Raw genomic sequence first — 17904 nt, 5'->3', positions numbered from 1 at the left:
GACTCGAGAAATGTAACCTAGTCTCTTACAAAAGTATACACGTTTGCGTATTTTTACATAAAATACTACCTTATATCTTTAATAAAAAAAGGAAGGATAATATATTAAAGAAAAATGAACATATCTTTACGAGTATGATGATTCAGTAAAACGAAATAAGTGGAAACAAGGGCATAAATCTTTTCAAAGTTAATTAATGTAAAGTATAATTAATGATCAAAATAATTAAAATAATAAACATAATTTCTATTCTCCACAGTATATTGAAATTTTATTATAAATAGTAATATAAGTAAACATAATATTTTGTAAGATATTAGCAATCTTATATATTAATTCTTATATTTGCAATCTTATATTGATAAAAATTATATATAATAAAAATATATAAATACTATATAATTTTTATTATAAATAATACTATATATTTTGATTATAATTTTTATCAATACAAGATTGCATGATATGACTGCAAAAAATCAATATGGAAAATTTTATTGTTTCGGAAAATAATGCATTAGTAATGTATGGATTTAAACAAAACGTTCTAAAGATAAAATCTTAAAGACGAGGATAAAGTAAACTAATTTCAGATTAGATATCCATTCACATAGCGAAAAAACCAGCTTTCATCGTTGTAATACCTCGACACCTGTCTTGAAGAATATAAGCACAGGAAAATACGACACTAGGTACTCGGCTAATGCAATAAAAACGTATCTCAAATATTCGATAATAAAACTCCGTCTATATAAAATCATCTTATATCCTCAAAACTAATTATAAGAAAATAGTTGAAGAAAATTCAAAATATCTCTTGCGACTTTCGCAAAAAGAATTCAATAACAGGAATTTTATTACATAAATATAATATATATAATTAAATATATATAATTTTATTACATGACCATGAAAGCCGATCTTATTACAAATGCATGGTCGATAAAACTAAAATAAATTATTTGCTAAGTGGAAATTGCTATACTAGTCTACAGACTGCCAGTCTTGCAAAATACATCATTCGTATTCTTATCGCGTCTTATTCGCGCCCGCATATAATTCACTCTTCTAGAATCCGCACTTCATTCTGCTTTTCGAATTCGATAGTCGAAATAACTATATGCTGAATGAGAAAATTAGCAGAAAACATACCGCGTATGAGATGAGAATTTGGAAACTCTTCTGATCTCGATACGGTTAATAATAGAAGGAAGAATAATATAAGATTTAATATATAAGATTGCTAATATCTTACAAAATATTATGTTTACTTATATTACTATTTATAATAAAATTTCAATATACTGTGGAGAATAAAAATTATGTTTATTATTTTAATTATTTTGATCATTAACTATACTGCTTTGAAAAGATTTATGCACTTGTTTCCACTTATTTTGTTTTACTGAATCATTATGCTCATAAAGATATGTTCATTTTTCTTTAATATATTATTCTTTCTTGCCTTGTGATTCAATCATATCGTTATTAAAGCTGAGTATATGTATTCGCTTATATAGAATGTCCCGAGCTCGAGGAAGATTTGAAAATTAGGGCAAGATTGCTTAGAGCAAAGACCACATCATCGCAAAAATATGTAATTTAAAATTGTTAAATTTAGTTTGCGCATTTATTATATATTTTATAATGTGTGTATATACATAACGTAACTCCGGCAAATACGCCGCGCTGGGATTTATATCGCAGAAGTCAGAAGAGATAGAAGAAGTGAAGGAATGTGGAGGACGTATTTCAACAAAAAAAGTACTCAATATTTTTAAATAAAAAATTAACAATAATAACTGTATAAATGTACCTTTTACAACTTCTTGTAGTATCCTCATCGTCAGCCGGTGCTCCTGCTCCAGAATCCTGAAAAATAACAATTTGCTCATATACTATATACTATTTTATATATATAAGTATATATTAGGAAATAAACAATAACAGATTTATATCTTAGAACTCTTATATATTTCCTTTTCAAAGATTAGAGTTCTAAGATTAAATCACGCTTGTAAATCAAAGGTTAAATTTCTGGAAGCAAATAATTTTTATCTCGGTCTCATTACTTCTTTGAGTTATAATCTCCAAGAAATTATTAATTAACAAGGCGAAACTTTTTGTCTGCTTCCTCTTTTCACTTTCGGTCAATTTCTGCTACGAAACCGTCAAACAAACAGCATTAATAATTTGCGGTGAAAGCGTTAACAAAGAATTGTTGCCGCTTAAATTACGTCAATACCGGCTCCATGACAGGGAAATACGGATAAGCCTTTATTCGTCCCCCCTGTACTAGATAATTGAGGTATCGTGACAACCACAGTGAACGGCACGAAACGCTGGAAAATACAGTCGTATACTTGAAGACAATACTGTATTTGTAAGCTACCGAATAAAATTGCTGTCGCAAACGTTCAATTCGAAAGTTTATTATAGTCATCTGACGAATCTTCGTAGACAGTACAAACAACTCTGCCCTAAAAAATTAAGTAGAGACAGAGATTATTCGCTTCCGGAAATTTAACCTTTAATTTACATTATAATAATATTTTTATAAAATACTAATTCCGTCTTATGCATTTTTCGATTAATTTTTTCCAATTATAAAAAAATATAAGGATTTGTGTGATAATAGTATTTTATTTACAAAATTTCAATATAAAAGATAAAGTTTTCAATTTAGTTATTAGTGATATATAGAACTCATATATTTCAAAAGATTTTAAATCAAATATAAAAAATTAATTAAATATAAAAAATATTAATTCGAAAATATAGAGCATCAATTATATGTTTTTATATAAAAATTTCAATCGTAATTATTTACTTCAATCATGCATTAAAATTTTACTATAAACTCTCACGCGCGAGCATTCTTAAGGAAATAATAGGAAATATTTTTTTCCATACAATCTTATACGTTAACTTTCCCTTCAAGCAAAAATCACTGAAATTCTTTAATTTCTGATTTTATTTAAAATAACGTTTTATAACGCATTTATAAAATCTGCATGCAAGAGATAATCTCATTTATTAACACAAGTTAGATCACAGTAGAATTTATATTATAATTCTGTTTCCGTCTTCCCGTATACAATGTAGTGCGACATTTCCACGCATCGTTTAGTTGCACGTAGGCTTCCGCGCGTAGTTACGGAGTGGTGGCTCTTTTATTAATAAAGTGTATCGTAAATATCAAGGATATGAAGAGAGCGAATCCCCACGATGGCGCATGGTCACGCAGAAAACGAACCCTCAAAATCAATAGGCGACCGCGTAGCCAGCTCAAGGCTACCCTTCACCCGAAACGCTAAAAAAAAATGCAACTGGCCCCCTTCGTAGTAAGTGCACTTTGCTATATGCAAAGCGAACGATAGGGCGAAACCCTTTCTAAGTCCCTTGAAACTTAAGGATACTCAATAAAGTGAAGTTGTACTCGAAAACATTTTTGGCACGCATAAATACGATATTGAGTTAAAAATTGCACTCTGATCGTTTAGAGTGCACTCTGCGTGCCAATGCAGAAAAATCAAAATTTTAGTATATTGAGATTAAACGTAGGTACATTGTACATAATCATCGTAAGTAATTACGTGTTGAAAACAGATTACGTCTTGAAAGCGTAACCTCTACAAAATTTCTATTTGTATAATTTCATTTTTTTTTTAAAGTTTAATAAGTGAAATTTTTAATAACTGACTGATATTTGACTCATCCACGCATCGAATAATTTTGAATGTCAAGTCGTTTGGATATATTACTCGAAATTTAAAAAATTTGTATAAAGTGAGTATCTTGAAGATATTCAAATTATTATTGGAAATTTCTTGTCTAGAAACTATATGCATATAATCCTTCTGTAACAACTTGTGTTATTATTTCAATCCATTTTCTATTTTACATGTAAATTTAATATAAATAATAACATTGTTCAATATTATTTTTCATAAGTGTGAATCCGATGTATTTTTGCTTGCTGAACGTAATTTCGTTGGCTAAAATCGGCTATCACGTCACAATTTTGAGAAAATAGCAGAGCTTAAAGAAGTAAAAAAAATGATTTTTAGGATTTTTATGACGTAGCTTCGTCAATAAATTTCTTTTTAATTTTGTTAATATTACGCAAAAGATCAATTTGTAGCTTTAAAATGCATTTTCGTTTCGATGTAAATTTTCCAGATATAGCAATTTAAAATAAAAAAATAACTCTTTTTCGATGTGCTTACATGAAAAAGGCATTTTATGTATTTTATATTAATACTGCGTTATGTAGGGAAGTAAGTGCTTATGTATTATATTTACATAATACAATCTATTATATTAAATTAAAAAAATATATAAAATTCATAAAATAAAATATGACAAGATTATCTTAAATAACTTAAGATTATAATCTTCCTGTCATATTGTATTTTGACAATTTCATGTTACTTTTTTATTTATGATCTGATTATATTATATATAAGTACAAAAGCACAAAAAAATATACTTATACTTTCCACATAATGTATTAAGGTGGAATAAAATACCTTTTTTATGTATTCCACACGAAAAGAACAACTATTTTCGAAAGACTATAAATCTCAGTAAAAAATCAAATTAAAATAAAATAAAATGCATTTTATAATTGATACTTTCGCACGGCATTAATGAAATTTAGAAAAAAAAATTTGCTACCGGTGTTACGATGTCATAAAATCCATCATCATTTTCGCCACTTTGATTCCATTTTTCTCAAAATTGTGACGTGATAGACTTTAGTTAATAGAACTTTTAAAGATTTCGTAGTATTCAAAAATATTAAAAAAAGTTTTCTAAACATTCGACGATAGAAGATACATTTTCAAACATTGATAACTTCCAAAATTTTTTTAGAATCTTCAAGAATTTGATTTTCAATATTCAAAATACTTTGAATCTTTATATTATTTAAAAATTTTCAAAGAAAGAATTCGAATGCCATCACTATGTGACAAGCAGAATAAATAAATACATCAATATCGGTCTTTAACGATAATTTAACAACTCAAGTATTAAAAATATTTTCTCTCGCTCTTTTATTTATCGATTTATAGTTCGCGCAATACTTAACACTTCGGAAACACCGCAAATATCTAAGTTTTTAACATCAAAACACAATATTGATACATTCAATTTCTATTTTCTCTCGTACAATAAAAAATTAAAGATAGGTACAGTGAGATTTAGGTATTAAGAATTTACAAAAACACTCATCACCGCACATATTTTAAAATACTCCTCCAACAAGAATGGAGTATGCAAAAGACAATATCCTGCAATTATTCTCGAAGAAGATAGTTTACAATGTACCACGGTCGTTAAGAAAATTGATCATGCGAGCGCTTAAAACAACGCGCACTATTATAACAGCGCAGTACAATTTTCCTATCTTGCCTTAGTGTTGCGGCTTAAAATAGAACCTTTCATTTACTGAAAACAAGATTGCGCCTAACTGAGTCAGGAGAGAAAGAGATACGGCGAGAAGAAAGGAGCGCAGAGGAATAGAGGCTCTACAACTTTTTAATTGTGACTTTCAAGGCGAACTAAATGCACTGCGGGATGCACATGTAAATTGAATTCAATGCCATTGTTGTAGAGTAACTCCGGTATATACGCACCTATCAAAAACTTAATTTATTAAGTATTATTTACTATGTTTAAAGTAAACGAACTATATCAGTAAAAACTTTGTCTACTATTATGAAAAAAATATTACAAATCCAAAATATTTATATTTCGTATACAAAAATAAACTTTTTTAAACCTTTGCATTTTTGCCGTATATCCCATAGGTAGAATATATGGCTCATAGAAGGAGCGAGGGTATGTATGGCTCATAAAAAATTACAAATAATGCATATAAATAAGATGTAAAATGACACAGTAACTTATAAAATGCGTTTATAAAGTTTTATTAAAGAATAAGAATGATAAATATGTATTTGAAGTAATAAATAATAATTACAATCTTCCCAGATTGTATTACAAGTGCTATGTCATGAGGTACATATTTCATGTAATGCGTTTATTGTATTTAGTGCACTTTGTATGCTTTGGGCATAAATCCCAATATAAATCCTGTTAAAAATACCATATATTCCAAACAGACAGGATATACAAGACAACAAACTAAACAAAAATACAAGAGCAAAGTACTTGTATTTTGTTATACAACATACTTTACTATTCCTCTACACTCATGTATCACAAATAATCACTAAGTCTTTTGCACGTCCTACAATAATCATTTTATGTAAATTATAATTTATGATGGCGCTACTTAACACAGTGACAAATCGATTCAACTCACAATAATGTCATTAATAATAAGAGTAAGAAACTGAAATCATTAACACAATACTAATATAACATAAAGGCATGTAATAGAATAGTTGCGAGAAAATTACCCTCACTCCTTCTATTTTTTCTGATTTTTGCGACGTAAATCCCAGCGCGGCGAAGTTACCCTAAATGATTCAATAGCCAATTCTTTATTCTAAAATATTAAAGAAATATTCATGAATCTGCGAACTAATGTGATGATCAGAATTTAGGATTATCCCAAACAGGAAGCCAATATTTTCGCGGCAATTTTTAGATTTTAAAAAGAAAATAAACTGTTTTGACATTTACGTGTCAGCATTAAAAAATGTTCTCCAGATGTGATCCCTGAGGGAAATGCCCTGGAAAATACAACATCCACGTGGAATAATTTAAAGTACGACTTCAAGATATAAGCATTGCATTATAACACATGACCTTTTCAGCACACTTCCCACCCATCTTTTATCTCACAATAAACAAGAAGCTTATAGTAAATCTTTAGTGCTATAGCTACCCTGAGAAACTCATTTAGTTGAATCAATTAATTTTTTGTTTGGATATGGGCAAATAAATCCTTGGTTGATGCAATAAAATAATTTAATTGAAACCAAACATTTGGTTATTGTAAACAACTTTATCAGATGTTAATGTTTATCAGAAACAAGTTACAATAATATATCAGAAATGTTACAATAACCAAATGCTTTGCTTCAACTAAATTATTTTATTGCATCAATTAATTTCTTGTTTGGATATGGACAAACAAATCCTTGGTTGATTCAATTAAATAGGTTTCTCAGTGTATATACTATGTATATAAAATGTCTTAAAAACGATGATATTAATATAATTTTTAAGCTTTCCATTGTGAAGAGAATGTAATGTAAATGTACCAATTAGTAGACATGGTCCAAATTATTGGACAAAATGACAGAAATTTAAATTTAAAGCCTTTAATAACATGTACTCTAAACAATTCGTATTATTAAATTTTTATAAACAATGAATTTATTTAAGAGAATTTCCTACATTAGGAGACCAAAAACAAGATGATCTTTTGTAATTTTTTTTCAAAAAGAAGATTAATGTTGATTTCGAACTTTTCTCTCTTTTTGCACGTTTTAATATAACTATTAACTAACTTATATTAATTAACTATTATAGAGTACGTACAAATATTTATGTGAAAAAAAAGTATTATAAAAAAAATATAAACATTTAGTTTGGCGCTTCGCCACGACGTTACGATTTTGTATACATCCTAGCGACTGTAAATCTTGCCGGAAATAATAAAAAAAAATTTTTTATTTTTTATAGAATATCATCCTAAATAAATCTAAAAATTTTTTTTAAATATGCATATATGTATGTAAATTAAAATATATGTATTAAAATTTTGTGTGACTTTGAAAAAAGTTACAATTTTCACTAGGTAACAGTTTGTTTATACAAAAAGAAATGATTAATGTTGATTTTTATTTAACTTTTTAGATTCATCGAGGATGATTGATTATTAGCTAACTAATGAGCCTTAAAAGAAGTCGATTGGCCAAATACTTTTTTCTCAATCATACACAAAATTGAAAGAAAATGCAAAAAACAAATTTCGAGAAAAACGTTAGTTACTTTAGTAACTACAATAAAAAAACTTTTTTTTTTTTAATTATGTATTATACTTGCACGCCATGCACCCCTAAAATTTTAGGGGCATATTCTCGAAGAGTTGTACTATCGATTTATGAATAAAAAATCGAATTTTTTTACTCTCTAATGTAGGAGATTCCCTTAGCCATACATATCACTAAAAGCTTAATAATTAAAATTTTTGTCATTTCGTCCAATAATCATGTCCACTAATTATCCACTACATTGATACATTAACCTTATATATGTGCGAACAAACTCAGTAAATTCCAGTATTCCGAATAGAGATGGATTCATTAAACTTTCAGTGCAACCAACTACATGCAACCAATTTTCAATTCATCATAAAGGTATAAAACACGTGACACGTCGAAATCGCGAATAATACTTATCACAAAAGTGTAATTAAACGCACGAGTCATGTCGCGCATGAGAGAGACAGTTAGTTATAATTTCATTTCGGATTATATAATAACATGCGGAAGAGTGCCGAGTGGCGAAACGCGGATACGAGATTCGACAACGTTGTACGAATCATCTCATATGAATTATCTTGTGTTTCCTTCGACATTTATATGGATTAGCTGTCGTGGACGATGCACGCTCATAAACAGAAATACATTAACCACATGTGCGTAGTTGATTTCGCTTTCTCACGATGTCTATGTATGAAAAATAAGTCGGTGACTTCCGCTGGAGATCAGTACTATCTCCACAAAGACTATAGATATTGATGTTATCAATTAAGATTAAATTGACCTCGATTAATATAATGGGATATAAATCTATTTTAAACTCGCGTAAAATATAATATAATATCGTAATTGATTCTGTATTTTACGAATTTCATCGAAAAATTCGTACCTAATCTATTGTAATTTCGATATCAAAAACAAAACTTGCAATTGTCGACATTATCGTAGAATTTGTATTAACGCATAAATAAAATAATTGAGAATTTTAATATTATATTTTATATCAAAACATATGTAGCAACATCGCATATATGTATATTGCATATTTAGAGTGTATAGCTTTGATTATATTTATTTCCTTTTAACATTATAACTATTAAATGTAAACACAACAATTAAAAACGCAACAGCGTATTATTCATGAACATAATTTATTATTTACTTGATAGTTATCTAGCAAAAAATCTCTATTTAGCAAAAAATAATCGATTCGAAGTCTAATCAACATAACAAAATAATTATCATTGACGAAGCTGTTCAAAGCTCTAATCTAATTAATCTTTTGCTTTTTTAAAAAGGTAACGTAATTTTTTTATATAAATATATCTAACTCGAACACGCATTGCTCGATAAATTAACAAGTAGGCATGCGAAATCATATTACATTTTTGCATTACTTATTTATGTTATGCAGTCATGCATTTGTATTAGCTATTATAGTAATTTCTACAATATTGCAAAAAATACGCAAAAAAAATCTAAGTATTCAATCTTTTTTCTAAGCTAATTGGTCAATACGTTATAAAAAACTTTTAATTAGATACGTTCTACATTTCACACGTATCATTTCAATCTCATTAAATCAACATAACAAAAAAACCTGGAATAAAAAAAGAAGAAATAGAAGAATTAGAATAAAAATAAAAAAATACTGAATAGACTAGAAGTAGAATAGATTTCAACTACCACTACTTTCTACAAAGCGTTCCGTGATTAAACAACAAAATAGATACTCTTTTTCGTTTCTACTCATTCGATCCTGTTAGACAAAGATTATGGTAGGTCTATATGCAACACTATCATAAGAAATTGACCAGTTACAGTCGAATGCGAGGAGAATAATCAATTGTGATTCGTCCATTTCTTACGATTTAAAGCTTAAAACATCTATTGTAGATCCGGACTAAGATAAAATTTAATAGAAATGCATAATTTGCGTTTTACACGGTCTAAAAGTCAAGAAAATTTCAGACGTGCGATTAGAATGATCACAAAGGTGATTTTTCTTATTGAAATTTATGTATGCATCAGCATGTGCATAAATCTTGATAATCCTATCTGATGCAATCCTTCTTTAGAATCGCACGCTCAGCGTGTCTCCTCTTTAGTCTGATAAAGCTGACGCGTAGCTAAGCTAGAAAGATTCATTCCAATGTCCGTATGGTTGCTGATTGACAGAAATAACTCAATGATATTGCTACCCCCGTATTAAGAAAATATAGCTATTAAAAATGATATTATTAATAAAACGTTACTGAATGTATCCATTAAAAAGCATTCTAAGACGTTTTTCGACTTTTTAACAAAATTCATGTCGTATCATTCGTCATAAGTATGTATCTAAAAATACGTAATAATGAAAAGAACCAAGATAATTCTCGTCAACGTAAAACAGGAAGTATTTTTGGCTTCTGTAATGCATGTATTTTCGAACAATGTAAGTGAAGTGCGCATAAATTGGTGTTACAATACGTGTCAATCCATCTTATTCATCATGCTTAATTACACTGCTGTTTAATTAACAAGACAAAAACATCAAATACAACTTGTATGTGATAAACAATGCACAACAGTCACGCATGAGAATTTGTACAAAACCAATGTAGCAGATATCTACCTAATTACTAATTAGGTGATACTATTTCATATCGTAATAACCATAAATATCGATTTTGAAAAACAGGTGACGTTTAAGAAATTTTATCTATATTTTTTCGATATAAACGCTCGTAAAAAAATAATTTCAAATAAAAGTTTTCATATAAACGCATTACGTACAAAGCTATAGATACGTAAATAAATATTATATTTGTAGAATTTTAAAAGGGATGAAATCATTTTATTATCAGTTCTCTTTTTAATTTTAATATCGACGATTATTTTTAAACTCTTACTAATTTTTTGTTACATATTATACAAAATCTTTAATATAAAAGTAATTTTATAATATTTATAGAAGATATACATTATACTCTATAATGTCAAATTTAGCTTAAATCGTCACTGCTCCTACTAAATATATATCGTTATTTTACATTAAATTTGACACTATATTGCGTCACAAATATAACCATTGTTTTAATATAAAATAACGATATAATTGAGTAACAGCAATGGCGATTTACATTAGGTTAAATTTAACACTAGATTTAACAGTGTAAGTGGAAATAAAGTATATACTATAAATGGAAATGAAACGTTGACCAAATTTACCATTGTAAATTTGTCTGAGAAACGATCAATAGCTCTCATTTGATTGAATCCGAATACGAGAACTGCGCAGAACGTCGTGATTAATGCCAAATGTTAGAAACGATTTTTAATAACCCAATTTTATATTTCACCTCGTATCATAATTAATTGCAACGTAACTGTGTGTACCTTTACGTGTTAATATATACAAAACATGCACGTATCCATAATGTCGCCATTAATATGACTTTCCCCACTCGATACGGATTTGCGTGTTGCTTATAGTATGCCGTTATCGCAAATCTTGATTATCCTCGAAGAAAAGCATGTGATTAATTCGGCTAACGGTCGTTGTCCACCTCAATTATCTCTTACAAAAGTTGTATTTATCTTTACGATCCGTCTAATCAAAATATAATTTATCTCGTCACGAATTTGACATGGTGTAATAATTATATTCCCATTATAACAAAAAATTCATCTCTAATATTTTACCAAAATAAAAAAAAATTACTTAAAATTGAATGTACAATTCTTTATAAACAAAAATATAAATAAATAATTAAATTTTTAAAAATAAAATTCACATTGCAATTATTTCAAGTAATTCTAAATACAAAACAATAAAAAAGTTGTCTATTCATTAAAAAAAAATCTGATCACTAATAATGTTACCTATTTATTTATTCACACAGATAGAATACATTACATTGTGTAATATAAGTTTTATTTAAAAAATATAATTTAATAATAGAGAATAATTTTTTTTAATGAGAATAATCGATACAATGATGAAGTTTTCTAAGTTATCAACTCTTTGCAAGATTATAGATAACTTCAAGAATAAATATAGATTTAGCAACACTTGTAAATATAGGTATAAGACATGTATAGACAAAGCAACACTTTTCATTTACTTTCATGTGGACAGAGACCTTAACAGAATCAATTTAAAAACTTCTTAATTCTCAATATTATATAACAAAGATTGAATTTAAAAACTAAAAATCTTCATTATATAAATATTGAGAGTTAAGAAGTTTTAGAAAAAAAAGTTTTCGGTCGCGCAAATGAATTACCTAAAAAATTTAACTTCAAGGTGAAATCCATTCGTAAGTTATAACGCACAATATTAAAATACATTTCAAATAATAGTGACGGCTTTATTTCCTTTTTCGTACACGCGGTTACTCTGAACAATTACAATTAGAATAGAATAGAAGAGAGAATAACTCTAATTAAGTATGAAGAATTCCTATTTTCGGTCGAAGATTTTAAATGCTTCAATTATTTAATGTAAATTATTAGCAGTTTTTTAGATGATTATTAGCGTCAAATAATGAATATTCTTGTTAGATGCTTATTAGTATCAAAAATTGTTGAAAATCTAAAGTATTGGAATTTCTGGCACGACTTATTTTCCATAACGATCGTGGAAATCACTAACGCACAAAGCACAGTAGCGTGATTCTAAACACGTGAGACAATCAGAGAAATCGCCGGGCTCTGCCGGCATGAAATCTTACTTTTGCGATGACTTTGTCCCGCAATTGCGTGACGCGTACGCCACATGCGACTCTTCGTCCACGACGACGAGGTCGCCGATCGTCGCCCCGGAGTATGCTGGACCACGGTGAGGGTGGCTGGGGTGGCGACGGCGGTGGTAAACCGTAGTGTAGACCGGCTTTTTGCTTTAGCACGATCATGCCTCGTATTAAAAGCGACAAAAGTTTCCTCACATACAAATACGGTAATGTACTTTGCGGTAGAAACTCTCTTCACACCAGATATTGTCAGAAATTTTGTCAAACAGACTGCAGTTGCGATACGTTAACGCGATTGTTAACCCTCGGGTGTGAACAATTTCGCACTGATAATCGAATTTTTAGTTGCAATTAAGTATGCACTGCATATAAAAATGTTATTAAAATATATAGAGTGTTCTCGGATTAAACCATATTTAAAATATAAATTTAGGAAAAATGAACAAAATTTTCCTCTGAAAGTTTGTTCACAAGCGCTTCGTTTAGAGATATCGACTCCTTAAGTCACAGAACTATAGGACTGATTAAGGAATGTCGAAATATTTCTTGGTTTTGTTTGCTCTGAAGCAAAAATGTATGCCCGTTAACGATCTTCAGTCATTAAAACGTAGGATAATACAAGTGCGAAGAAATTACAAAAGCACAATATATCAGTCAGCCACGTTCTCTCGATAAGTGCAATACTTGTCTCAGGGTAGCAATCGTGTAACTTTTTCCTTGGGGCGGAAACGTAAAAAGTGAAAATATTTTGTATATATGTATGTGTATACAACATTTTCACTTTTCACGTTTTCGCTGTAGAGAAAAAGTTAAATGATCACTGTTCAAAGCTAAAGGCCATCATTTTGAACAAAATATTTAATAGTAACTACATTTTAATTAATATAAAACAATAATAGGATATTAACCGATATTATTTCGACACTATTTATTTTTACATATACTTTTGTAACTTATTTAAGAAGTCAATGGCTGCGTTCAGCAAAGAAAATTAATCAATTAGCGCTTAGTGATTCTTTAATATAATTGGTTCCTACACTAAGATCCAACGATGAGCTAAAAGCAAGGAATCAATCATATTAAAGAATCACTAAGCACTAACTGATTAATTTTCTCTACTGAACACACCCGATATTTCTTAAACAAAGCGTTTACGAGCAAACTTCCAGAGAAAAATTTTGTTTATTTCCAGGTTTTAAATTCACATTTTAATTTTGATGATTTAACACGGAAACACCCAATATCGATTGATTATAATTTACAATTATTAATCGTTTTAATCTATTATTTATCATTATCTATTATATTAATTTACGTGAATTATGTTAGTAGGATATTTATAATGTTATCAATCGAGAGACTTATGTATATACAATTTTAAAACTTATATAATGCTCATCAATAATGTTAGAAATAATGAAAAAAAACAACGTAAAAAGCAAAATAACAGATCACAAATTAAATAAATTTAATCACTTTAATTCACAATAAACTCTATTAAATAAATAAATTCTACTTCTTTCATTATTTCTCTTGATCAGTTGTATTTATTCGGCCGAATGTCTTACATATTGCTTGACCTAACTACCCCTCAATCAAATCTCATTATTGCGACAATAGTTCTTTCTTGTAGTGAGAACACGAGAAGATAGAACACATCAAAAATTTATTGACTACACGAGCTGCCGAGTGACGGCGGACTGACTGAATCCGTCGACATCGCGCCGGAGGAGGTCTGTGAGACAAAGAGAGAGAGAGAGAGAGAGAGAGAGAGAGAGAGAGAGAGAGAGAAAGCATCCCCATCTCGCTCGCTGACGCGCTTTGGGTCGAGTCAGGTCAGCAATACCTCCACAGCATCATCCCTTGAAACGCGAACGAAAGGTCGCGCTGAAGGTAATCGAAGGACGAGATGATTTCAAGAGCGCAAGGGAGAGCATTATAAAAAAAAATCAAGTGTCAAAGTCAGACAAATCTTCAATTATCTCGAGTGTCTATTAATGCTCGCAGTGGATGAATCTTTGCTAAATAAGTATATCAGCGAATCCGGTCACTGCTCTGCGCGGCACTGTTAAATTCATAATGCCAAATTAGACCCAATTTAAGTTATTTTTAATCATTTCTATAGGTCGTCATTGCTCTTACTCAATACTTATGTCGTTGATTAAATTAAAATAATTAAGGCAAACAATTTAACTCAAGAAAAAATATTAACAATATTAAACAAAGTATCTTTTAAAACCGTAATGTGGATACACAATAAATAAAAAAAAAATAAAGACTCTTCGATCAAATTTATTAAATCTTATATATAATTTAAATTTATATATTATATATCCAATCTTGCAAATTGTTCTGAATTTAAATTCCAATCTTGAAACGCAACTCTAACAAAATTAGAGTAGTAATATCACAAATTAAATTGATAAGCAATTTAATAATATTAATGCTCATAAGTATCTTAGAAAGATTTTAATAATTTGACGTTGAGATAAGCATTTAACCTGTAAATAATTTTATTGCGAAAAATATTACCTCAAAATACATATTTGACTCAAATTTACATAATTTATTATTTACTAAGTGCATACGCTAATATAAATGTTGTTTACATTGAAACGAATTGATTTACACACATTTTGATATATATGAAAGTTAAAAATAACAAAATGTTATTTAACTCAAGAGATTTTATTGTTATTGCTCCTTTAATGTCTAATAGTGATGCACACACACAAAGAGATTGAACATAAACTTATTTAATTGTAAAAATATAACAGAAATATCATGATCAATAAAATATCTATTGTTAACATCAATGCATTGTGAGGAATTTATATCATTTTATCGCACTTATCAACATGCTATATTTTCAAGTACTTCACTACTAAATAAAAAATTTCTTTACTATAAAATAATATTTTTAAAAAATTCAAAACTAATTTTTTAGATTCGATTTTATTTGTAAGATTTAAAAAAAGTTGAATATAAATTTTTTAATTGTATCTAATGTTAGAAAGTAAAAAACTATTCATTGAAAAATAGTTATGTAAAGATGTTAGGCGAAACAATCAATCTTGTGCACACACAAAAATTATGATATCAGATAATTAATATCTAAGCATGTCATCATCATTATTTTCATTACATTATTGTTACTATCATAACATTATGATAATATTATTATCGTAATATTATAGTCATGTATTTTTTACATTAAAAACTGTAAAGTTTTAGAAATTTTTATTTATAACATCATAATTAGAATGTGTAATTTGTAATTTTTGCGCAATAATTCAACCGATAGTTATGATAACGAATCAGTCACGCGATAGATCAATTGCGACTTGAATGAAAATAATTTCACATTTGTCATCATTGCACTGTTCTAAGAAGAGAAATCATAAGATCGTGTCTATACTATTATCAGTGCAAAGAAAGGATTTAATCATTTTAATCATTCACAACAAAAGAAAAGGAAAGAGAAGGAAAGACTCGCGTCCTTCCACTTTCTCATCTTACTCAGAACTCTTCGATATCGAGAAAGTGCCACCGCGAACATCAATAAATACTCGGTACCGCTGACAATTGAATGCGGAGCCGCCTTTAACCGCGTGAGAGAACCCCTCTATCGATGACGATCGTGTGAACGCCGTGAACGGAAAGCGAAAGCATGAAACGGGGAAACAAAAAGTCGTGCAACAACACAATCTCCTTAGGACGCGATCCGTGATCGCGCAGCCGGAGTCTCCGCGTATCGAGGACGAGCCGCGAGCGGACGGAGAGCCGAGAGGATTCCGAGCGGGCAACCTGCATTCTGCCTACCATCCACAATCTATCTACGTTTGTTTACCCTACGGAATCCCTTTGTTTCGGCGCGCTTTCCGCACCGGCGCGGCGCGGACGACCACGAATCAAGATCCACGGCCGAAGGGTCGCGTGTCGCTCGTAGTTCGATCATAGTTAGAAGGAACTCTCAGAATTGGAATTCTCTCTCGATTCCCTTTTTCGCACGGCTGTCAGTGCATCGCCAAATAAGGTAGAGAGGCAGCCAAGCCGGTCGAGCTCCGGCGAACCGAGCCGAGCCGAGCGGAGCTGAACTGAAAGAAAATTATGTGTCGCGCGGAGTCGAGTCGCTCGCGACTTCCGGGCGGCAATATAACTCAATCTCAACAACTGACACGCCGACGTCGCCGATGACGCGACGCGACGCGACGCGCCAACGGCCACGCGAGGCGCGTACGCGCGCGCGACAACGAGGAACGAACACGCGAGAACTTACCGAACTCTGCGGGGAACTGGTAACGCTCGGGGAACGCTGCACTGTGACCAACGCCATGGTGATGCGGCACCACCGCCGTCACGTTCTCACGACGCGGCAAAAACGTTCGCTCGACACTGTTCTCGTGCGCGCACGTACGATCGTGCCGTCAGGAGCACGGAAAACCCGTCATTTTTCGCGCACCTTTGACAGTATCACGCTCGCGACGGCCATGTTCGATACAGTCGACCATCAACGGTAGCGCAACGCGCATGCTCACACCACGGTCACCCTTCGTCTCCTCGCCCCTCTTCCACATACCAAGCTGTCGACCGACGCGCACGATACGCGCGCGAATCCGCCTTATCGCGCGCTGTCCGATGACGTCACGTTTCTGAATTTTCCGACGCACGCAGCGCGATCTCGCGGTGCAATCGCGCCGATATCTTCCCCTGAATTTTTCTTCTCTTCTCAATTCGCTGATAAATAATATTGAGTCCTTTTCAACAAGAGGCACAGATGACGTAGTGAATTATTTTATTTTTTAACACTCTGTTTAACACTGACGAAATAAGAATTGGCAAACAAAGATGTAATGTGATTCACTGTGTTTACAGCTATTTCACTATGTCATTTGTATTTCTTGCTGGGAAACATCTACTATTGCTCGCGAGATTCCGATTTAAGTGATTCCGATTAAGAGAGATTGACGGATATATATATATATCGACATTTGATTAGATAATATTTTCTCAAAAAGTGTAGGGGTTAACATTGTAACATTGATAATGATTAAGAATTTCTAAGATCTTGTTTTAATCTATATAGTTTTTCGTAAAAATTTTCTGTTGAGGTACATTTTTATACATTTTTTTTAAATATTTTACGTTTGAAATCCATTTTCAATGGAATTTGAAACCCTGAGTACAGTATTATAAATAAA

The 17904-nt window shown here is 30.5% G+C and overlaps 1 protein-coding gene across 3 annotated transcripts in view; it reads right to left on the bottom strand.

Moving 5' to 3' along the window:
* Positions 1-17200, bottom strand: part of LOC108757283 (protein phosphatase Slingshot homolog 2) — a 136817-nt gene extending 119617 nt beyond the window's left edge. The window contains exons 1-3 of one of the 3 annotated variants that reach the window (XM_018501754.1): positions 14272-14332; positions 12686-13029; positions 1817-1872 (exon numbers count right to left, since the gene is read on the bottom strand). In XM_018501754.1, the coding sequence (XP_018357256.1) occupies positions 1817-1872; positions 12686-12865 (236 nt within the window). In that variant the 5' untranslated portion in view covers positions 12866-13029; positions 14272-14332. Of the gene's footprint in view, positions 1-1816; positions 1873-12685; positions 13067-14271; positions 14333-16982 lie in introns of those variants that run through there. The other 2 variants (XM_018501755.1, XM_018501752.1) reach the window with 2 other exon arrangements.
* Positions 17201-17904: the final 704 nt, after the last annotated feature.

Source organism: Trachymyrmex septentrionalis, unplaced genomic scaffold (assembly GCF_001594115.1).
Source record: "Trachymyrmex septentrionalis isolate Tsep2-gDNA-1 unplaced genomic scaffold, Tsep1.0 scaffold136, whole genome shotgun sequence".
Lineage (NCBI taxonomy): Eukaryota > Metazoa > Arthropoda > Insecta > Hymenoptera > Formicidae > Trachymyrmex > Trachymyrmex septentrionalis.
Note: the sequence above shows the minus strand (reverse complement) of the source record. Positions and strands in the feature narration are given on the sequence as shown.